This window comes from Triturus cristatus, chromosome 7 (assembly GCF_964204655.1).
Source record: "Triturus cristatus chromosome 7, aTriCri1.1, whole genome shotgun sequence".
NCBI lineage: Eukaryota > Metazoa > Chordata > Amphibia > Caudata > Salamandridae > Triturus > Triturus cristatus.
The window spans coordinates 940729036-940753843 of NC_140590.1; the positions used below are offsets into that span (position 1 = coordinate 940729036).

Here is a 24808-nt window from a genome sequence, read left to right on the forward strand (position 1 = left end):
CAGAAGAGTCAAACGAAAGTGTGAACTAAAGGAAAGATAGAAAGAAACAAATGCCCACAAACGAGGGGGGGAGAACTCCTTGCCAGCTTACTGTCCCTTCGGCCCTCGGATGGCCCGACATAGGTCATCATTCTTCATTCTCACTTTGTCCGATCTGCGGTGCTGGTTCATGTGCCATTGTGTCTGAGTTGGGTTCCTCCAGGAGATTAATCTCCTGTAGTAGTGGATGGTCGCTATCCGGATCTGATGAGATTTCTTGCTCTGTATGCTCCGGGTTGCGTGTCGCTGTCTTGTCCTGGTTGCATGAGTCTTCCTTCTTGTCTTGCCTCCTGGGCGAGTGTCTTCAGAGTCTGAAGTCTGGAGTACTGACTTAGTGGTTTTCCTGTTCCGGTATGGTGTTGCCCTGGTGTAGTCTCCTGAACGGCCTGTATTAAACTTCAGTTTTAGGCTCTGTGGTCTAAGTCTATTGTCTGGTAGGGGGCCTCTCCTGGAGATTGCCGTTTGTTCCCCTGTTGCTTTTTTCAGAGGGTGTTCTTCTATCCATTGCCATGCTTCTTCTGGAGTTTGAAAAAATAATGTTTTGGCCTGTAATATTACTTTTAACTTGGCCGGAAAGAGAAGCATGTATTGTATTTGGAGGTACTGCAGCTTTCCTTTCACCGAGTCGAATGTCTTGCGTTGTTCTCTCCAGTTTGTCTCATTTCTCTGAGTATGAGTTCTCAGTGCTGATAGTTTAAAAAACTGTGCGATCAAATCCCTTGGCGGTGCTCGGGTTGGGAATTTTTGTCCAGGTATTCTATGGGCCCTCTCGATCACAAAACAGGGGGAGAATCGTGCATTTGGGAGGGAGTCCATTAGCCATTTGCGCAGGAAAGCACATGTATCTGAGCATTCTATTGCTTCTGGGAAGCCGATGAAGCACAAGTTGTTTCTGCAGGCACGATTTCCTGTGTCATCAACCCTCCAGGCCACCTCCTTCGTAGCTGTAGTTAAGGCTGTGACTTCCTTCCTGAGGGTGTGAGAAGTGTTGTCGACTTTTGATATTCTCTGCTCGGCCTGCGTGACTTTTTCGGAAATGTTGCGGAGGTCCCGATGTAGCAAATTGACATTGATTTGGATTTCGTCGATCTTACCCTCTAGGGCTTCTCTGGAGGATTAAATCACATGGAGCAGTATAGTGTTGTCCCGTATTTCTGTAGTGGCCTCAGCTTGTGCCAGCAGGGCCTCAATAACTTTAGCAAACTTATCCATTGTTACCTGCCTTTGTTGTTTGGGGACTTTTCAATCCTGTTATTGGTGGTGGGGGTCTAGACTGCTGTATTGTCATCTTGGCATTGGGTTTGCCGGGACCTTCTCCGTGTAGTTCCTGTATTTATCCGAGATATCCCCTGGTCCATGGGCCTCAACAAACTCCACCCTCTTCGAGGCCCATGAAAGTTCCTGATCTGGGGCGGCGGGGAGATCCCAGAGCCTCGGCATCTGGCTCCACTTGGATTTGTTTTAGATTAGTGGTTTCTGGGCTGGGGTTGTGAGTTCGTCAGGTGTTGCTTTCTGGCCTTATCTAGGATCCTTTGAGTTGCCCCACACTTGCCCGTTGTTGAGCAACCGGTCTCTACCCTGCCGGGGGGTCTGGGTTCACCGCCCGATTCCCCAGCTCTGGTCCGGCGAAGGTCGTTTCCTTTTTGAGTTGGGTTTGGTTTGGCTTGGCTTTAAGACCTCTTTTTTAGGGTCGGGGTGTCAGTTTTACCCCAGGGGCCTCCTCTGTGCTAGGCCCGTCCCAGAATCCACTCTGGACTTTGTGGGATCCTCCACACCACCTCACAGTTCTTTGCCTAACCCCCCATTCTGGGATTATGGGGGGGAAGGTACCCCTGGTGGCGGATTTATCCCGCCCACTGCCCGCCTGCTTCTCCAGATCACCTTTGGTTTACGAGCTGGCCAATGATGTCTCCCACACTGGGGAGGGGCAGGTGCAGAGTAGGCTGTGTCTCTACCTCCAGGCCCGGGTCAGCCCCCGGCCAGTCCAGGCTGCAAATGCCCCTGCAGTTCGGCAGTGTTTTGGCCCCGTGTGGGTCCGTCCCTAGCAGGGTCAGCAAGTTCCTCTTGAGGGCAGGGGTCCTCACTGGTTCTCTTTCTTTCTCTCAGGCCTAGTGGGGTTCCGGGGCCCACCCATCACCACCTGCGGTCCTAGCTGCCAAAGGGGGATATGATGTCGATGGGCGCCCGTCTTCCACCCGGGCTTTCTCTTCCTCGATTGGGTTGCCTCTATGTGTTTCCTCCTCCAGGTCTGAATTGGATTTCCAAGCCGGTCAGAGGCAGCGGCCTTCCCGCTCACTGTTAGGGATTGTAAATTATACTGCCATGCACTGGGGACCGGTATGGTGTGTCTGCGTTGGGGCTCCGACCACTAAGTTGGGTGGCCTTTTTGTGCACGGCCTCACTCCCGAGTCAAATCTCGGCCCTCAGCGATACGAGTCACAGACGCAAGCCGAGGTTTCTTCCGGGGCATCCCCCGTCAGTGTGTGGGAGAAGGCTAAGTGACTCCCCCTCGGCCCCGGGCACCTCGCCCCAGGTTCTAGCATGCCCCAGTCAGTTTTGCAGTCGCTACTCTCACTTCCGGCCTCCTGCGTCGCCAGCGTCTGGTCTCACAGCCCAACGCCACGGACAATCCAGTGTCCTTGTTTGCTACGAAGGGGCGAGAGGAGCCTTCAAATGTCTCTCCCTTAATCTTGTCACTTCTGTGGTTTCTGGCCATCCCACAGCCTCTCAGTGCTTCATTTTTCAGTTTGGCTGCCCAGTGCTGCGATACGCCTCTATTTTGCCTTCGGCAGTGCCGCTCCCTCTCGTCTCAGTTTTTCCGTGTTTACCGATTGACACGGCTTATGGATGGATGTTTCTGCACGGCTTTGATACCCCAGTCTCAGTTAGTGGGTTTTGGGGTCCGGATTGCTTGTAGAATGAAGGATGTCAGCAGGATTATCGGTGGGCCATCGGAGCACCGGTCGTAATGTCTAGTCCACCATGCTACTGGCCATGCTCCCCTGTCTTCGATATTCTTGACACGATATTTTGGTCACACAATATGTTTTTTTCCAATATTTTGTCTAAATGCTAAAACCTAAAGCACTGCAGGTCAATTTGAATGGCAAATTGTTAAAGGTGAAACAAATGCTGACTCACAAATACTTCTCTCTTTGCTAACTTTGTAGAACTCAAGAGCTGGCATTGACGCAATGAGATCTATCAACGCTTGACAGCATCTCAGTCACTAGAGACCGAGAGAGGCCAGTAGAGGATCAGCAGAGTATATGCCATCCAGAAAAGTAAAAAGAATGATGCTGTGCTCATTTAAACATTTCATTTAAAACATGAATACCCAGAAGCAACAGACATTCACATTTAACTGTGACGAAGAAGAAAAACTAAATGATCACGTAGCCATTAATGTAATATAGAATTGTCAGTAGCTGTGATAAATGAACTGCAGGAACGACTAGTTTAACTAAAATAATTAAAAAGTGTTATAGTGTTGTAGATGCATGACATGCCAAATTGGACTGAATATGGAAAAACAGACGATAGATGGCAGAGTAAAATCAGATCAGATGTCAAATCACGTATTATAAAACAAAATTAGCACACATTTTGAAATATATGTCTGGAAAAATACAAAGGTAGCACGAAAAATAAGCTAGAGGTCTGGATTCTTTAACACTAATGCGGTATCCTACAACAAACAATTCTCTTAACAAGAGACTCAACACTTGGACCAGGTGTATCAGACCGCACAGACTGGAGTTGTGCCACAAAATCAAGACAGTGTACGACAGAACTGGCACAATAAAGACAAGTATAACTTGTATCCTTGGACTAAGGTGTAGCAAGTCAAGGAACAAAAAAGTGAAAGCTCACAATATGAGGAATGTTAATAATTGGCATTCTAAATAATGTTATATGACGTTCTGAGATATATTTTATTCCAGTCTTAACAACAAAAAACAAGTGCTAAACACCACCGTTTGATTATTGTAGTATCACTTAAAAAAGAAGAAAAAGGTTGAAAGAAAATATGATAAAGTTTAAATGCAAAATAATAAGAGGACAGATACAGAAAACATGATTAAATGCAGATACCATGGGTAAAGAAAAGCATAGGTACAGTGATCTGAAATAAGGGAAAATATACCATGGGTATAAAAAAGCAGAGGCATTATACTATGAAACAAAGTGAAAATAGACACTAATATAACAGAAGAGAATACCTTAATGAAAAACACTATTGGAATAAGTGGAGCATGTAAAAGTGAGTGGTAAAAAGTAAACCAGAATGTCAGGGGAATTATAAATAAGCAAAAAAAAAAACATGTGACCACGATTGTAAATCCCAAATAAAAATGTACTAGAGTATTTCTCAACTATTTATTTCTAAAGAGTAAAACCTTGAACTTGCAGCACATGTAATTAACAAAGCAGTCGGCCCATATGAGCCAACACAATCTCAACTGCCTATGGTCATTACTCATGAATAGTTGAGGTAGTAAAGCCTGAGTACTGCTGGTCTTATGTGCCAGTACACCTCAAGAGCACACCATAGTTTCATCTCACAGTAGATCTTTTTTGTGCAGCTTAGTCTCATCATAGTCTCAGCTCACCATAAAAGGGCAGAGGAGGAGATTCTATCCATATCATGTATAGCCCTGTTACAAATAATTATAATTATAGGTAAGAAGGGGGGGTGCCTAGGCCTACCAAAATCAGTGGTCACAGTGGATTCATAGTGCAGCAGGAGAAGGCCTGAATGTTGCATGTTCTTCAGAATGAGTGTAAACAGCCGGGCACCAGCTGTGATACAGTGGGCGGTCTGTAGAGAAGCGGCATCATGTAATATTTTAGAAGCCGCAATGTGCTACACATAGTACACAGAAAATACATTTTGAAACAAAGCAGGATTATTTGCCTGAGAAGATGGATAGCAATTCTACAATATAGAAAACATGGTTTAATTTATTTATGATCTATCAACGCATAGCTGATTGAAGTGTAAGCAACATGTAAAAGCAGTTAAGCAGTGATAGAATTCCATACTTCACTGCAATACAACCCCCCGCCCATTTAGAGACGCAAGACTTCTATTTGATATACATCCCTTTCCTAGATGATTCCAACACCGCTTCCAGGGACAGCTCATAGGAACCATTACCACGGTGCTCATCCTTCATGAACTACTGCAACACGGCCTCTTGGCTCAGCCCTTAAGGACAAGTGCTTCAAAACCTGCCTTCCTGACATGCCCCAACAATGCTGCTAGCTACAGCTCATAGACCACTACTGTACGCACACCCTCCCTTAACTGCCCCGTCACCGCTTCTGCCTGTAGCCCATAAGGAAAAGTATTTTAATAGTCGTCCATCCTGAAATGGAAAATCTTGCTGCAGGGTGTAGTTCACAGGGATCAATAATATTGTATTGTGACCCCTGTGAGTTACTTCTGCTTCAACTCCGGGTATAGCCATGAAGGAAGCCTTCTGTTGGCACACCTTCTTCTCTGAGGGGCCAAATCGTCACTTCTGAGTTCACAATGAGAATCTCACAGCATCAATCTGACTGGACAAAGAGATTACTAAGACCTCATTCCCAATTGCAATGCCAACTACAGGGCAGATAACAGCCAGAAGTAAATCAAAGGAATATCTACTCATGACCCGGGGCTTAATTCCAATTAAAAATGTTTTACAAATGGCTGAGAATAGCTTATGCAGAGTCTTTACTATGACGATCCCTGCCTGTCAGTCATCAGTGATCTTTCTAGACATACTTGAACTACAAATATGCAAGAAAATAGCTCTCTAAATCATGGTCTTGCAGTTCATTTGTATTCTGTTCCATACCATAGCGTTACAATTTAATATTCATTAGCTTAAATGACAGATTATACACTCGATGTAACACATCTCTGTCCCAAAGTAATGAGTGAAAAACCAGTTCACCAGAAGCATGACAATCTGGGATCTATATGGAGGACTATGTCACTAATAGTGCGATGCATCCTTCTCCTGAAATGAACATCAAACTGCTCAGTCTCGCTCTAATCTGGATCATATTTACAATTTCATAGTTCAGAATGGAAATGGCATGATGAACTATAATGTGCTTAATTTGTAAAAGAAAGAGTGCTGGTGCCGAACCTTCTCACAGCAGACATGGAGGGTACAATTAATTGTCGGTGAGTGGAATGTCAGGACCCCATAGCCTTCAGTTCACCTCAGGTCTCTTTAACCCACTACTAGGCACTCCCTCACCCTTTATGTCACTTTTGCAGGTTCCTTCTTTCTACTTTGTGATGGAGTTTACGTCTTTCTCTTACTCCTCCTTTCCCCTTAGTGTGTTTTTCTCTCTCTCTGGAAATGTTTGAATTGGAGAAATAAGTTTGGGTCCCCAAAAATTATGCTCATGGCCCCCATTGGCAACCACCGGCACAAATGAAACACTGAACTACAAGCTTCACACTTATTTAATCATGAACGCTTGGTTTCCACATACACATTGCTACCTTTTCACTAAGAGTTTCTTTATTTTCAAAAGACTTTATTAATTTCAATATACTCTGCAATAATCCAAAGTGAATATGCAGTATTATATATCAATAAGAAAACCATAAAAGTCTTTCTAATTTTATGGGATGGGGGAAATAAAGGAGGGGAGGGAGGAAAGGGAGGGAAGGAGGGCAAAGGAAAGATCATATGATGAATCATGAATATTTGACAGCAGTGACAACAGTTTGCCTCTAAGATAACCTCATGTAATAAACACTATACCTAGTAACATATCAGAAAATGTAATTAAATATAAAAGGAGGACAAAGAGATAAAATTCATGGGGGACGAAAGAATTCAGAAGATGCAGATAAAATACTTGGTTCATCACTACCAATTTTGTTGAGATATGAACTAAGAGGTAACCATAATAATTGCACATTATGAGAAGATGTACATTGTATAGCATACATAGTATCTAACTTATGATGGGAACTCACAGAATCCCACCACACTTTATAGGATAACTTATCTGATATTTTCTAATTCAAACTAATCTGGTGAAAGGCAATCGCTAATAGAGTATCTAATAATTTATTTTTGGGAAAGATGAAATGAACGAATTGGACAGTGAACCCACAAAGAGAACCTCAAATATTAAAAGGGCTATCAAACTTAAAAATCCTCTTAATCTGAGCCCAACGTTTGTACCAAAAGTTACAGGTATTGGGACAATTAAATAAGATATGCATTAAATCTGCATCTGGAAAATCACAAGACCAACATTTAGCAAGACTGTATGAGGAGAATTTGGAGCACTGCAAAGGAGTAAAATATAGGCGATGATAATAAAAAAAGAGATTGTGTAATACCATCAGATCGTGAGATTTTATATATGCGTACCCATACCTTATTCCAAAAAGAGCGAGTCCAAGAAACTCCCAGATCTCTCTTCCATAAAAGCTTAGACTTGGATTTGTTTCTAAAGGGGTCAGGGAGGGAGAAATACTTATAAATAGCTTAAGCCTGAGGGCCAGTTTTCAAAAATTCAGTAATGTCATTAAGGACATGAATCTTTTTCGAGGAATTCTGTAAAGAGGCATATACATCAAAAATTACATTTATCAATAAAAAAAAGTGAGTATAAAAGGATTTAGGGCAGTGATAAACAAGGCAAAATTGAGGTAAAGAGATAGGGGAGCCGTTGTAAAAAAAATTAAGATACCCACATTAAACCTTTATCTTTCCAGGTACGCCAAAAATTGGGGCTTCTTATAGGAGTTGTACCATATCCGCATTTACAAAAATAAGGCTATAGCCAGAGTGAACGGAAGAAAAGTCGATTTGAGCAGTGATATTGTGTTCTGTAAAATAGGGGACTGAAGAAAAGACATCTTAGCAGTCAGAGATACAACTTATTTGAATCTAAAAGAGAGAAGAGAAGTACGTTCAATATCTATATAATGGAGAAAATGCAGAGGCTGAATCCTGAGTCCAATAAGCTGCTTGGCTTAAGTATAAAGGTCTGTGATAACCATAAAAATGAGGAAAATTAACTCCTCCTGCCAATTTCGGTTTTTGTAAGGTAACTAATGCTATTCTGTGCTTTTTATGTCTCCAAAGAAATGGAATGAGTAATGAGTAAATTTAACAAAAAAAATGTTTAGGAATGTGTACTGTCAACATAAATGTTTAGGAATGTGTACTGTCAACATAGAAAGAAGATATAACAATAAGGGGGAAATCATCATTTTTATAGAGTCTAAACGACCCCACCATGATAAAAATAAAGGATTCCAAGAGGAAAGAGTCTTAACAGTGTTTATACTAAGTTCTGTAAAATTAATCTTAATCATATCTGAAACAGAATTCGTGAACCACATCCCCAAATACTTGATTTTTGCAGAAGTGGACCATTGATGATCGGTAAGAGAGTAAGAGCTAATAAAAGTGTATTTAGTCAGTGGGAGAATTTCCGTTTTATCTTTATTGATTTTATATCTTGAGACAGTAGAAAATATTAAAATTTCAAGTAACAGAGAAGGTAGCGAATTCTCAGGAGAAGAGATAAATATAAGAACGTCGTCTGTATAAGCAGAGAGTTTTAAATGTCGATCTCCATAAGGAAAGACAGAAATAGACGGATTAAGACAGACCCGAGAAAGAAAGGGCTCTAGAGCTAAAACGAATAACAAAGGGGAGAGAGGGCAACCTTGTCTAACCCCCTATTTAGAGGAACATATGAGGAAATCATGCCATTAAATATTACAGATGCTTGGGGAGCATAATATAAAAGGGAGATAAGCCCTTTAGTCTTAGGCCCAAACCCATGCCATTTTAAAGAGTGAAATCAAAAACCCATTTTACTCTATCAAATGCCTTCTCCACATTAATTGTTATAGCTGCAAGAGAAGACTTAAAAAAAGAAGCTTTGCAAAGAACATTCAGAAATAGTCTTGCATTATCAGAAATAAACCTTCCCTTGATAAAACCTGATTGTTCTTTTCCTATAAGATATGGAAGAAAGGATTCTAAACGGAGGGCTAAGAGCTTAGCAAATATTTTATAATCAGCGTTTAATAAAGATATAGGTCCGTAATTTTCACACTCATGGCGGTCTATACCCTCTTTATGAATAAGACAAATTTTAGCTGCCTGGAAGGTGCCAGAAGTAGAAGAAGATGCAATAAAATGATTAAATAAATTATACAAATAGGGAAGAAGAATATTAGAAAAATGGAGATAAAACTCAACTGTAAAACCATCTGGACCAGTGGTTTTCCCCAATTTAAGCGCTCTTAAGGCTGCAGCAATTTCTTCAGAAGAAGGGCCATTTTCTAAAGAGTCAAAATCCATATCTGGGAAACAGGATGAGGGTGTGGTGTAGATAGTCCACAATTGCTGAGGAAGAGGGAACTGATTTGGGTGTATAGAGAGATTTATAAAACGTAACAAAATATCTTGGTGTTTAGTAGTATATTTACCTGACAAACTGGAAATAGAATCAATAATGTGCCGTTCCTTTTTTCCTAATAGCTTACCAGCTTTATTTCCCCCTCCATAATAATGCACACTTTTTCGAAGAAGTACAGAGGAGGCTTCCTTAGTAGAGTTAGAGTTAATTTGCAATTTGGCTTTAAGCAGAGCGTTAAGGTCAGAGGACAGTTTAGAAGAGGAATATTTATTTTCTATGGATTTAATCGATGAAAGAAGTCTAGTTTTAACCGCGTCTTTTATTGTTTAGAAACATAATTTAAAATAAAATCACACGCCGAGGCTTTGAATGTATCCCAGAGTAGGGAAGGAGAGATTTCTAGATTATCATTAAAGGAAAGGCAATAAACAAACTAGAGAATTGGGCATCCTGCAGTTAATAGTTGTTAAATTTCCAGCGATGCAAAGGAGGACTGGGGGAACCAAATCCAAGTCTGTAATAACCATAGCGTTGTCAGAAAGTACAATTGGAGAAATATGTGACTATATAATAAGCTGTGCAAGAGATTTAGAGAGAAATATATGGTTCAGTCGTGAAAGTGAACCATGAGACACAGAGTAAAAAGTATATTCCCGGTCAGTTGGATTAGACAATCTCTACAAATCCACCAAGGCTCCCTTATGAAATAATAGAGTGAAATTGTTTATGCATTTTATGGGGTGAAAAGTGAACCGAGGATTGCCTATCTAAAATGGTCCATTATTTGATTACAGTCCCCTCCTAAATAAAGTAAGAGTCATGAAATTGTGTACATTTTGTATGTGATGATAGGCCAAAAACGAATATCAGGTTGCGTTGGGGCATAAACATTCACAATAGTGAGGGGGACATTATCTATGATAAAACGTACTATAATCCACCTTCCTATGTCATCTATTTGTTGAGAAACTGTATTAACATTAAGGGATTTTTAACCAATATCACAACCCCATTTTTCTTATTAATTGGTGGGGAAATGAACACATAGCCAACCCAAGCTTGCTTAAATTTCAAAGCTTCAGACTGTGTAAGGTGAGTTTCCTGATGAAGAACCAAATCAGAATGAAGCAATGAGGCATATATGAAGAACCCAGCAATTAATAGCAAGAATAGAAAGTGCAGTATAGGAATACAATCAGAGAGAAAGATAAAAAGCAAAAAGGAAAGGGAGGAGGGAAGTGGAAATGGGGAAGAAATAGTAAGGAGAGAAAACAGTACAAGTCCAGACAGGAAGACTGAAAAAGAAAACCGATTCCTGTAGGGGAACAGAAAAGGAACTGGGGTGATGACGACACAAAAACAGATGACACACCTGAGAGGAAGGAGTCTGCACCACATCAGGAAACACACAAGGATGAAGACTGATGCACTGTACAGACAAATAGAATGTATCCGTGAAAAGAGAAGCAGATAAAAGAACAAGTTGTAATACCAAATATGATAGCATGACGACAAGAACAAAGAAGAAGAACATCATAATAAAATTAACTATAACATCAAATAGTTAAAATGACGAAGAACAACCATAAATACATCTATTGCATCTAACAACATCGAGCCCACAAAGGCCATTATACACAAAGAATGGATAGACAAAATGCTGTTAAAACGGGTAGTCAACATGAAGAAGGACCACCCGTATCAATAGTGCCCGGCGATCTGTGAGACTGTATAAATCTATTAAGGTCTGCTGGATCTTCAAAACTGGAAGTTTTGTTTTGATAGGTGACTTTGAAGATGCAGCGATGAAAGAGACTATAACGTGCACCCAAAGCTTTTAAAGAAAGCCGAAGACCTAAGTACTCCTTTCTACTGGCAGCCGTGGCATTGGAGACATCTTGAGACAAGAAGATCCTCTGTCCCATCCAGGACACCTGTCGCTTAGCCCTGGCTGCAGCAAGAACCCACATCAAATCTGTGAATTGCAGAAATAATATAACTCCTCTGGGTTTTGCAGGCGACATGGAAGAGGTGAGACGAGGTCTCAGCCTATGAGCCCTATGAATATTAAGCAAAGTAGAAGATGACATGTCCAGCAATTTTGGAAGGGAGGATGTAAAGAAGGAAACAGGATCATAGCCCTCAACTGCCTCCGGAAGACCTTACATGCACAAGTTATTTCTCCTATTTCCGTTTTCCAAATATTCTGCCCGTCTTTTGAGTTGGCCAACCTCTTTCTCCAAAAGCTGAAGTTTAGCTGTTCTTTCATGCAAGTCCTCCACCTGCTGTTCTACCATTGAGACACGATTTTATATTAGTGTCCATTTGTCATCCAAGTTTTGGATACGCTTATTCGTTTCTTCACCAAAGGTTCGCAGTTCCCTAATCTCCTTCAACAATAATTCTAGAGAGTTGAAAATGTAGTTTTCTCAGGTGATGGAGGGTGTTGCTTTAGTCTTTTTGAAGAAGAAGAAGGAGATTGAGATTTACTCAAGGTAGACTGCTGAGAGGAATTGCGTGACGTTGCAGAGGTAGCCATCTCTTCAGAGGACGTTAGCGTTTTCAACAATTAATTTTCCTTACTGGAAGAACTTCCTGAGGAAATAGGCAGCTGTTTTCTGGGTGCAAATATGAATTGTGGCTTTTTTAACCTGTCCATAAAGGAAAAGACTGATATTTTATATGGGGCAAAGCGCAAGCCAAAAATAGAAAGGTCTTCTTTGCTTATTAACACACTTGTCTTCTAGGCTTTGGGATTGCCAAGAGTAAAAATATAGTGAGCAAAAAATAAACAACTAGTCAATTCATACCGCTTTCCTAGTTATGTGCAGCAAATCTTATGCCAGTAAACCATTGTTCTTGCACCCAAAAAATCAAAGTGCGGGGACACCAGCCAACATAACTGTAGAATTGCACACAAGAATGTCACTCCACACTCGCTATAATTGGCTCCTTGGCAACCCTGGGCATAGTTTGCGAAGTAGTGCTACGCATAGCTACGCAAAGTGCACTTCGCACTATGCGAGCTACGCGTAGCACTTCGCGAACTGCGTAGTACCCTGTTCGCACTGTGCAAGATGCCGTTTTCAATGATTGCACAGTACGGACAAGCATCCGGCACTGTGCAATCATTGAAAACGTCGTCTTGCACAGTGCGAGCTGAAGTTTTCTGCTGCTCGAGTAGATTTTTACTCGAGCGGCAGCTTTCTCAACACGGACTGGTAGTTTCTCATCGCGAGCAGTCGCGAGCATACGCAACCACTCACAATGAGCAACCTGACCTCCCCGCGTTGAGAATCTCGCCGGGAGGTTTATTTTCCACGCTCGCGATTGGCAACTTGATGTTACTGAACGCGAACGAGGAAAAAGTCTCGCCGGGATGTCTTTTTGCTTGCTCGCAGTCACCAACTTGACGTTGAGGACCGCGAGCAAGCAAAAAATGACCGCTGCACTACGCTACGCGTGTTTGCGCTGTGCTACGTGCAATTTGTGTAGTGCGAAGTAGCGCAACTTCCCAAATACGCGAGCGTAGCGTAGTGCTTTGCCCATGGTTACTCCTTGGTGTTCCATTTCACTTGTTTCTTAATTGTTATAATTGTAATATTTTCATTTTGCCAATAAATGTGCATCTGAATGCATGTAGAGCAGTGGTTCGTAAACCTTTGACTTTGGAGGACCCCACTAACTAATTCATTATTGGAAGCTGGAGACCTGGCCTAAACAATTTTTCTGATTTGACCCTCAAAACAATACAGAAAAATACAGACACAAGTATACGTCAAACAAAAGTACAAATTAGGAAATATTTAAGTTACAAATAATGCCAAAATGTTAATTTCAATGGGAATCTTTTACAAAATAATTTTTATTTCTAAAAGGCGTAGTGATACGCTTGATCCTAGCATATCACTTTCTCCTCTTTGCTCCCAATACAGATTCTCTTTTGGCCTTGCTTACATGTGCTTCGTTTAAGGCCACCATTCTGTATGATTCTGTTTCCTGTACTTATGCTGCATCTACTAAGGATTCCAAATCAATTTTTAGCCTCTCACTTCAATCTCCTTCCCATTTACAGAGCTTTAAAATTTTAGAATTTTACATTTCACCTTTTTATGTATACATACTTTGGTAGTATGATAATAACATTTCATTTTATAAACATTTGCAGACCCACTGAGTAGGTGTCACTTACTTCCAACGGTCCATGGACCACAGGTTAAGAACCGCTTCTATAGGGTTTTAGTGCTTCACATAACAATGTAATAAAAATATTTTTCTGAAAACATTTGCATTGCACCACAGGTTTGTTCAGAAGGTTATTCACACATCATTATGAAATCTCGTTCTTGATTTGTAACTCCCCATTCAGCCAGTCTGTGCAACTTTGATGACTGCCAGTATTGAGAATCTCTCAAAAGAAAACAAGCTTTCCACATTTATTTAATTTCTAAAAATAAGATGGAGATTGTTTTCTGTGTGCAAACTTCAGTAATAATAACTCGACACCCTAAAGATAATATATGTGAAATGCAACAATATTATACATAGCACATGCTCACAGAGGAAGTTACCTGTGCATTCCCTTGCTAACATTATCTTTTTTACCCAAAAGGTTATATGCGGATATTTGAAATTCCAGCTGGTGCTAGACATTTGCTTATACAAGAATCAGATCCTACAAAGCATCATTTGGGTAAGTTTGTAATAGAATAAATGGTATGTTTTGTACTGTAACTGAAAAGTGAATTACTAGCTCCCTAGGGCCAAATAAATTGGTGATGCGTCTCCTGCACGACTCAGTTTAGACTAGCGTAGGTGGCTTGTCTAAAGGAAGTGAAACCTTGTTTTGAAAACAGCAGCAGCAGCAGAGGGCAGTGCTCTCGAGGCTGGAGTTGGACCAGGACACTTCGATCTGAAAATGACGTCCTGCCGCTTGTCTTTCTCCTTGTGTGCCGAGGCTCGCTGGATGCCTTAGCTGCTCTGAATTGCTATTTGTGTCTGTGTCCTCTCACGCTGTCCTTCTACCCTTGTGCAAGGGATACCTCTGCAAGCTGTTTTGCTGTTCTTCATCTTGGTGCTCGTATGGAGGACAGCTCTTTTAGATGAACTATTGCATTGAGTGTTTGGTTCTATTGCATCATGGATCATGCTGCAGAAGATCCGAAGAATGGCATTGTAATGTGCTTTTACATAAATTAATCCTGAGATCTTGTCCCTACTAAATTGCATAACAGGCATTTACTCGCTCAGGGAATAGTTTTCTTTGTGGTATTGTGCCTAACAAAAAACAACAGCTATGTTTTTTAGCTCTGAAAGGCACTGGGCCAGTTTGCAAACATTTCTCACTCGCGCCATTTTATTTCCTTAGTGGTAAGTTAAGGCAGTGCTTGCTTCGAACATATTTTACTGCTGTATAAGAAACACAGGATTCAGTAGGTGCTAATATGTAACAAGAACGTTTGTGCACATTAGCTGTGTAGAATCTTTTGTGCTGATAATGTATTCTGTTTTTTTTTTTTTTTGCTGCTTTGTTCTCATGAATGGTTAATGCAATATGAATTTGTTTTGTTGTGCTATGGTTATTGTCTTCTGTTCTGTTGCTGACTTTACATATGTAAAACAATACAGGTATATTTCCAGCCAAAAGTAGCACATGCCTTGAAAGCTCTTGTGACAGGCAGCCACTATCTAAGGTAATAAAATAGCTCTGCTCCAGCTCGTCCACTATTTAAATGACGCGTCAGCCCAAAACTGTGGCAGACACTGTGGGGCCTATTCACGAAGATAAATTTACATTTCAGTAAGTCTAAGTCTACAGATGAAAATTTACTATCACACTTTTGAGTAACTGCTACTTTTGGCTGTTGACCATTTCCAAGTATAAAGTTACTCAAGAGTATGGATTTATATTTCTGCACTCCATGAAATAGGCGCTAGAGCCAATAAAAATATCATATATGACTTTACAAACATATGTTCCACACACTTGGCAGAGACCCCCACAATCACGGCAGTGAGATATCATTCGTAAAGTATAGGAAAAACCTTTAAAGTTTATTAAACTTGATTGAAAAGGTTTGTAAGTTAAATGTTGATGTAAATTAATTTTATATGTATTTTACCTTTAGAACACATTTTAAAAAGTGCTACCGCACTAAGAGCCGATGTTTAAATTTGGCATTAATTGATTTTAAATATTTTAAATATATTAAAATTATTTTTTATTTAAAAAAATCCTCTGAAAGTAAAATGTTTATATTTATTTATTATATTTCAAAAATAACTACACATTGTGTATATAAATAATTCTATTTAAATATTTTCAAAACATTACAACTATTTTTAAACTGAAAAGGATTATTAAGTAATTCTAAAACAAAATATGCATTTATAATTGATATTTTATTTTATAAACATTAATATCATTGTATTTTATAGTTTTAAAAAGTTTAAATAAATTGATAAATTCATTAATTTAGTTCCTATAAGGTTTTAAGTCCCTATCTCCATTATTTTCTAGTGAAGGGTGTTACAGTACCTGTGATTGGACATGGGTGGTACTAGACTTACTTCAGCTAGCGTATATTTACATTTGTTTCTGGACCCTTTTTGGCAGTAGTAGTTTTAGAAGTGCAGTTTTTGAAGAGGAAGATGCCTTATTGAAAACAAGTATTCACTACAGTGCATTTCAGTGGAAGAAATATGCCTTATCAAACAAAAAAAATCCACCAACTTTAGTCTGATGAAAAACACCATCCAACAAACATTTTTTTAGGATTTCACCACACACTTTAAGGGCCTGATTTGCAATAGCAATCATATCCAAGGGGATCTCATTGCTAGGTAGGTATTGACTGCGGCAGAGTAGGGCCCTTAGCATCACCTCGGGCCCTCCCACTTGTCCCTTACGATAACTACTTGGGAAAGCCCTTTCCATGTGTTAATATTGCATAGTATATCACATCAAAACTCAATTTAAAATGGCATTTATTAGGCCATATTTAAAGAAATGAAGAACAACATTCATAGTGCGATCACAATGACTGTGATTTGGTGTTACAGGATCCAACAAGGATCAAACACATAATTACATGGAAATCGTATTTCAAAGCAGTAAAATCTAGTACTCCGAAATGCACATGGCTAATAAAATTCCTTGTTGATATGAACTGTAGGTCACATACAGTAAGGGCAACATTTTTATATGCACAAACACAAGCAAAGAGACATCACCAACTTTGGCTATACAATTACAACTGTAAAAAGAGACCTGTTCATTTCAACATCTGTGCAATTTAAATATAGATCTAAATAAATCCATTCAGATGGCAGAATAGATAGATGCACTGTGAAATTATGAGCCAATACCATTGCAACCTATTAACTTTGGTTGGCAAGCACCAATTTCAGCAACAAAACTACAAAAATCCAAAATCAAATGCACTTAAAACTGTCCAAATGAAGCACAGATGGCAAAATGCAAAAACACATTGTATTCTCAGAATACAATAGGGACAAAAGCATTATACAGTTTCGCTGTTGAGAATATGAATATGAATTGTTATTTTTAACGCCAATGTTTAATTTTTAGTATTTATACAAAACAATCACCTATCCACTTTTCTGTTGCCTTTGATCCTTATTCTCTTATTTCAGAGACTGGCTGTAAAACATTGGGCCATTAATTCACACGCTAAGCCCCATTCTATTTTGGTTCCAGGCCATCAGTGGGCAGAAATGTGTCATGGAAGCTTTAGATCAATTCTTTGGCAGAGAAAAAGTGCATACCAGCCAGGGAATCTATTTCAAGATGGCCACAGCATTTGACACCATTTCAGTATGTCCAATTGTTAGACCTGAGCCTTCCTGTCAGCTGGTGTATGATGTACCAGTAACATTTTTCTATGATGGTGATTGTTCCTAAAGATTTCAATGTGGCTTTTTAGCTCAACATTTTGCCTCCCTAAAAGAGAGAAAAAGAGTTCTAGATTCAAATTCTCATCTCCCATTGGTATTATTGGCAACACAAATGTCAACATTTCAAGAATGTCATACTTCCACACAATTATTATTTTGGTTTTCTCACCTACTTACTGAAGGTAATTTTACTATATAATTTAGAGGATGGTTTATCAATCAATTCTACATACAGCAAGAACAAATATGACTTGTGGCACTTTTTCTGTATTTAATTTGGACATTTAGAGTGATAAAATTCTGTTTGCAGGGACAGAGGATGTAGACTTTCTTTGCCCAAAAAAGAAGAGGTCTGACCCTTACAGATATTTGGAACAGAAAACAGCATTTTCAAAGCCCTGTACTTCTGTAGCTGATTCTACAGAGGCATGGCAGAGGGAAAGGGCCAAGATAAACAAGGGAAACTGTTAAAAAGCATTGAAAAAACAGAAATCAACATTACAGAATATCATGGCATTAGGAATCTAAGGTAGAAGATGAGACGATTTCTCCAACCTGGATTTATTCTAACCTAGTCACCCTAAGAATAAACTAAGGTGGTCATTTAAAGTTTTTATGGGGCAAATGCGGGCCTTTTTCCCCACAAAACCTTGGATTGTGGCGCTGCTGCCCCCCAAGTTTGTGGATACCCTTCTATACCTAGAATCCCAGAAATGCGAAGAGGGGATACTCAGAGTGGCTCTTAAGTTTGTCATGTAAGACCATATGCAATCATTTTAATCATCTAGAATGTTTAATATTAGAGTATACATGTCTATGCCTTCATAATATTCTCTAGTAATTGCACACATAAAGCGATGTAAAGAGCTAGATAAAAAGAACGGGGTGAAGTTGAGACAGCAAAACTCCCATTTTCAGCATGTAGTGGTATAAACAACTACATTTTTCTTTGCTTGTGTCCTACAATGTGGGTCAGATGTTCTCAAAAAGTGAATTAATATGTTTTTAAAACATTTGTTTTGGAGCTGTCAGCAGTCTGCTTTCCAGATGCTACTCTTATATTTGTAGCTTCTCCTGTCAGTTATTCATGTACCTTTTTACTTAAAAGCTTTATGTCTTTTCAAGTGGTCCTAGCATTATGAATTACAAAATTTAGAGGCAAACTTCTGAGAACAATACCAATGTCCAAAAACATGCCTTACATGTTATTATCTATTGGCCAGCATTTGTGATTTGCTGTTAGGTCGTCTTTTTGAATCCCCTCTGGTGGCTAGTGCTAAATTACAAGAGTTTCTTGTTTCATTAATCATTGGCTCAGGTCTGTTTATTGCATGTTAGTAAGAACTGCCTAATTATTTTCCTGTGCTCTCTGAACAAATAAGGTACATTTTTCGACACCAATTATGTAACAGGATTGAGAGATTCAAAATCTGTAGGCACTGAAGCTCATGGAATTTATCATCATGGAATAATAACCATACTCATTGACTCACATGCTTTTGGCAAGAATTGGGAAAACTGGATCCTTCCAACGAAAGAATAGCTGGCAGCCCACTGGGAACTTTGGGCTACATGTACGAAGTTAGGAATAGCGATTTACTAATTGCGATTTTTGAGAATTGCAATTAGAAAATCACTAATCCTAATGTATGAAACTCTTTTGAGTTTCATTTGCGATTCGTAGTAAGTCGAAAATAGACCTACCTCATGAATACTAAAGAAGTAGGTCGCAATTTGTGACCAACTATGATTCGCTGCTATCACAGGGATGGTGGCCTGCTGGGGTCTGTGTTTGCTTTTAAATAAAGCAATCTTTTTGGGTTTTTTAAACGCAGCCTGTATGCCTTAAAAGAAAATTTGATGCATCTACAAAAAGATAAATGAAACGTTGAAGTTTCAATTTTTAAGAGAAGGCAGTGGTCCTTTGTACCCCTACCTGCTCTGAAGAATATTTTTGCAACCATTCTCAGAGGAGAAGGTAGTCCCATGGGGACCCCTCCCCATTTGTGAATAGATTACCACCAACTTTCAATTAGGGGTAAATTGCGAATGTTTTGTGACTCCATTTTGGTCGCAAAACATTTGTACATACAATTCCAATTCAGTATTAGTAAGAGGCGCCCTTAACATGCCCCTTCCAAATACCGAATCGCAAAACCCTATTTGGAATTCAGTAACAAGTTACGGAATCATAAATTGGGCTTTGTACATCACAAAAGGCATTTTTGTGTTTGCAAACATCCTGATTCGTAAAATCCGTAGTTTGCAAACACAAAAATGCTTCATACATGTAGCCCCTAGTGAATCTATGTATGTATTCTCTAATTTCTGAATATATTTTCTTACCCAGTTTGGATGCTCAGATTTAATTATGGTGATTTAGAACAATGTGTTAAATTATATTAATGTGCAAATACTACACATTAAAATAGGCGCTTCATATTTGTTTCTGGATGTTTACTCCAGATTGATCTGTTTCAAGATGAAATAATGTCAATTTGTACACTCCCTTTACCAACTTCTAATAGTCAGTGATAAACTGGATCACAAATTTTGACTGAGGTAGTGTGATTTGCCTTCAGTTTATAATTGGATCAATTAAATGAGCAGAATCAAAATAGTATGCATCCAATTTTAATGCAGTACTCAGGTAAAAAAAAAAAGCTATTGGTAACAAGCGTTGGTAAAGCTCATTGGTTTCTCTTTGACAATGCTTTGCGTTGGCTATTGGCTTTGACCGTGCCAAATCACTTTAAAATATGCTGAGACTGGCAAAGCTTAGAGCAGTAACCGTCCATCTTGAAAGTCTACTGGCTATATTTCAAGATGGCAACCCCACTGTGTAATGTAAATGTAAATGTAAATTGTAAAATGTAAATTGATACTTGTATAGCGCACTACTCACCCACAAGGGTCTCAAGGCGCTTGTACGAATACCGCTGTGGAACCCATCCTGGCTTTACCTGTGAGGCGTCCAATCCTGGGCACCCCCAAGGTGGAGGCCAGGCATCCTTAGCGGTGTGGGGACCGTTGTGGAGATTAAGCAAGCTATTGCCCAGAGTTGCAGAGTGGGACTCCATGATTGGAATGGCACCAAGGCGAGAATTATCAGGTCCGTGGAATTTTTGAGCCCAAGACCTGCCAAGGCGGGGAATTGAAGCCTGGTCCCAGGCTAGACCTCTGCATCAGGGTCTGCCGCTCTAATCATTGAGCCACACTTCTCCACAATGCAGTATAACATGATGTAATTTGATGGCTATTTTGAAGGTATAAAAACATGGTTTACTATGCTTTCAAGAAGGCTGTTGCATTTTGTCATGTTCATCTGGTAATGTGTTGGTCATCTTAAAAGCATAACAATTTGAGTTTCTATACTTTCAAGATAGCAGTAGTGTTGAGTATATACTCAAACATGAGAGCAGGTTTGAAAATATTGAAAATGCTAATTCCTATACTAGGATATGACCAGCCACTCCTATTGGTTTTGCCAGTTTGGATGCAATTTAAAAAGCATCCAGCCATCTTGCAAGTGTTGAAAATCATATTCTAAAGATGGCTACCACATTGTGTGATGAAAAATGACGTGACACAACCCGGCGCCCATCTTCAACGTATGAAAAAATTACGTTTTCATTCTTTCAAGATGGCAGCCACGTTGCATTAGGCAATCTTGAATGTATAACAATATTTTTGTGCTTAGAAATTGGCTACCAAGTCGTGGGATGCAACTGTATGCAGTAGTGAGGAAAGTCATCCATTAAGAGCAGGGATCTCAGAGAGGTAAGAAAGCCATCCAATCATGTGCCTGACAAAAAGCTCACTTGATGTAGTTTTGTATGCAATGCAGTCAGTGACAGACAACTGCAGGTGTCTCTAGTCAGACCACAAAAATAGCAGAGAAAATATATGGTTGGGATGAAAAACTTCCCCTTCTTATCGTACCTTTTAGAGGAAGGGACTGCTTCAGAAAAATAAAATCTACAGGAAGATAAAAAAGTTAAGATGCAAACTAACATTAAAATAGTACATTTTATTTCCATTGAAAATTAGAACTATGGCAAAGGTGCAGTAAATTCAGATTTTTGTATTGTTTGGCTCTGCGAAATGTGTTTGTATAAAAATAAAATTGCTTTATAAAAATCCTAGATCGGGGATACCATACTTCACTCTTGTTCATTCAATGTCTTTACTTTCTCCTTTGCATCTTAGTCTGCCTCTTTGTCTGTGGCTTGGCACATTATTTTAAAACTGATTTAGTCAGCTTTGTTTTTTCTTTTGAGATTAACGTGCATCAATGCTATTGCTCCAAATTTTGTGTAACTACTAGGCTGACCTAATAATGTGTATATTGAAAATGACCTAAGCATAGCATGCACTGCCATAGATTTCATATGTCATCAGTGATGTAATATGTAATGCCATAAACAATCCACAAAAGCGGTGCAAGTTATACTTAGGTCATTCATGTATAACTGGTGAGTTTGAGTGGTTTTTGGGGGGTTTGGAGCTTTTTTCATTATTAGAATAATTCCACTTTAACATTTTTTGATCTATTAATTTCAAAGTTTTTTTTAACACAAGTTAAACTCTTAAAACATAACTTATGAATAACTTCACTTTAATCTTTGTTTGTTTCAGTGACCTTCTATGTATGTAAATTCAGTGACATTCCAAGCCCCCAGCCAACCCCCCATAGTGCATGGCCTTCTGCCAGTTAGTCTGTACAACACCCTGTGAGCAGCCAACACAGACTATGCTGCACCAAAATGCTGTTAGTGGCCAGCCTTCACCAAGCTCGGCCCCTAGACATGCCTAGCGGGGGGTTAGCTGCATGGCAGGGCCTGCAGCTAAACCCCTGTGGACAGCCAAACCCCTGAGGAGAGCCAACACCCCTTGGGCCCAGGCCCTGTAAGCAAACCCCTGCAGGCAGCCTACACCCCCATGAGTTATTTTATTTTAATTTGCGTTGCGTTGCCATGGGCGTCTCACCATACCACACCGTTTGAGCAGGACTAGCTTCCTCAACAGCATTGGGCCATACTACAAGGCTACCTGTTATGTATCCTATACACACTACGTCTATAGATATATGTGCATGTGTGTGTAGACATATATTTATATCTATCTATCTATCTATCTATCTATCTATCTATCTATCTATCTATCTATCTATCTATCTATCTATCTATCTATGTGTTGTTATATATATGTCCATTCTAAGACTTTGCCAAAAGCGCTTGGCCATGCCCTGCATACAAAACTTGAATAAAACACTGATTTAAATTAGTTACAGACTGCTGTGCCAGCTTTCCTTTTTCTGAGTCACTGGGTGGAAGTGGCAGATGTCAGCACAGGGAGAGAATCAACTGAAATATATATATTTATATATTACACAGTGATAGTCGGCACTCAGTATTTAGAGTTAGGTCAGATATTCTTAGGAAGAGTATTTATTTTTTGCAAAGAACTTTGTCACTATTTGGACAAATCTTCACAAAACATAATTTTCCCTGTTAACTGCCATAGGAAGCGATACAGAGAAATGTCTGAACAGAATTGCACCAACTTGCGGAATAAGTTAGATCACTATGGGGAAAGTGTGATTGTAGGTATTTGGTGCAGACTCATTCAGCTGTGCTTGATAAATTAGAGTTTAAATTATAGTGTTTTGGTGATTGGTTTTGTGCAGGTCCCGTAATGCCGCACATTTAAAAGAAATTAGAGCTATCTAATTGACTAAGATGCTTTATTCTGCAGCGTCCATTTCAGTCCAGTGGGTCCAACCAATCTAATTGTTTAGTCGTACCATGAAGAACATTTTGTGGCTGCCTTTACAGGATATGGGCACTTGGACCCTGTGTCCCAAACTTGTTAAAAAACATGTATGGTGACTGGCACTCATACGGGGACCCAGTGCATCCCCTTGTGAAGTACCATAGGACTGCAGATGCCATGGCACCATGAGGCTGTGCAAGTTTCAATAAGTGAAGCTTGCCTTTTCTCACATTACTGAGGGTGACGCTTGATCTGTGGCAATGCGGGAGTACCCTGACACCTCAAAAAAACTAAATAAAGAAGTAAACAGCAAAAAAGTGCAGTGGAGATTCATAGGGGTTGCCTGCGTGTGCTACACTTGCCGCCTATAGGGGGCTGGGTGTAAGACCTGGCCACTCACAAAGCGTTGCCTGCCGTAGGTATTGGATGGCCACAGAGAGCTGGGTCCAGGGCTCCACGATCTAAGGTCAAACCCATATTGTAACAGTCTAAAGCTATGCTCAGTGAAGGGGTTGGGTGAATAATATAAAACACCCCCAAAGATTGACTGAATAAAAACAAAGGATAAAGTGACGTTATAGCTAGGTAGGGTAATAAGATTTTACTTCATGTTACAAAAAACCCTAGAAATTCACTCAACAATCACAACACTTAAAGTGACTTTAATGTTAGATAGCATGACAATATCTTACCTTATGTTAAAAAATCCTCAGATATTCAGTGAAAAAAATAAAGGTTAAAGTGACATTACAATTAGGTGTAAAATAAAAATGTAAATTTTAAATTAAAAAAACAATAAACCAATGACATTCAATAGTTATCGTTAACTGAGCTGACTATAACTTGCACCCCCACCATGCACTGCTTATGAAATCACATATTAATTTACTCATGTCCTGTTAAATTACATCATTGATAATATCTCATATGTCATCATTGATGAGATCACTGATCACATAACCGAAAACATCATCCGACGGATATGACAGTTTTCTATAAGCTTTTCATACTGAAAGGTATTCAGCAAGGTACACATAGACCTAATAAGCTGCAGTACTGATGGACGTATTCATTCGCAACAAGCAAAATATGAACCATCTCTATGAAATCTCCCAGAATAAGTTAATAATATGTTCTTTTTTATTGTTATCGGAGTGTGTAAGACATATACAGGTTCTATAGACAATCATGAGACAGTGTTTAGTTGTTATTTGCCTTAAGGAGCTGTTATAATGTTAAGGCCTGTTTAATACCTCATCTGCAATAGACTTTTAAGAAATCAGGTACCCTTCTGTACTATAGCTACTTTTAAGGTATGTACTACCAGGCTCTATGCAGTACCGCCCATATTAGTATGTAAAACTACTGTGCATGTATTCCAGAAATTAGCAGAATGGTGTGCACCATTTTAAAAACACTTGCAATCATACTGCAACTTTAATTTTCTGTGAGTCAACAAAAGATTAGAAATTCAAAAAACAATAAAGCATGTCTTTGAATTTTCATGGAATTTTTGGAAATAACTATCTGTACTTTATAAATCTCCAGTGCAAGAAATTGGGTATTTGGTTGAGAGGGGTGGAACTAACTAAATTAACCTGTACTTAACCCTCTGTAATTTGGCACAATATCAGTCAGGCTTAAAAGAGGCAACCTGTAAAATATTTAT

The 24808-nt window shown here is 39.4% G+C and overlaps 1 protein-coding gene across 1 annotated transcript in view; it reads left to right on the plus strand.

Moving 5' to 3' along the window:
• The window catches only part of LOC146810884 (A disintegrin and metalloproteinase with thrombospondin motifs 2-like), a 1551661-nt gene that overhangs the window by 1301570 nt on the left and 225283 nt on the right, over positions 1 to 24808 (plus strand). Inside the window, exon 15 of the mRNA XM_085617927.1 lies at positions 14060 to 14140. Within this exon, the coding sequence (XP_085474053.1) occupies positions 14060 to 14140 (81 nt within the window). The remainder of the gene's footprint in view (positions 1 to 14059; positions 14141 to 24808) is intronic.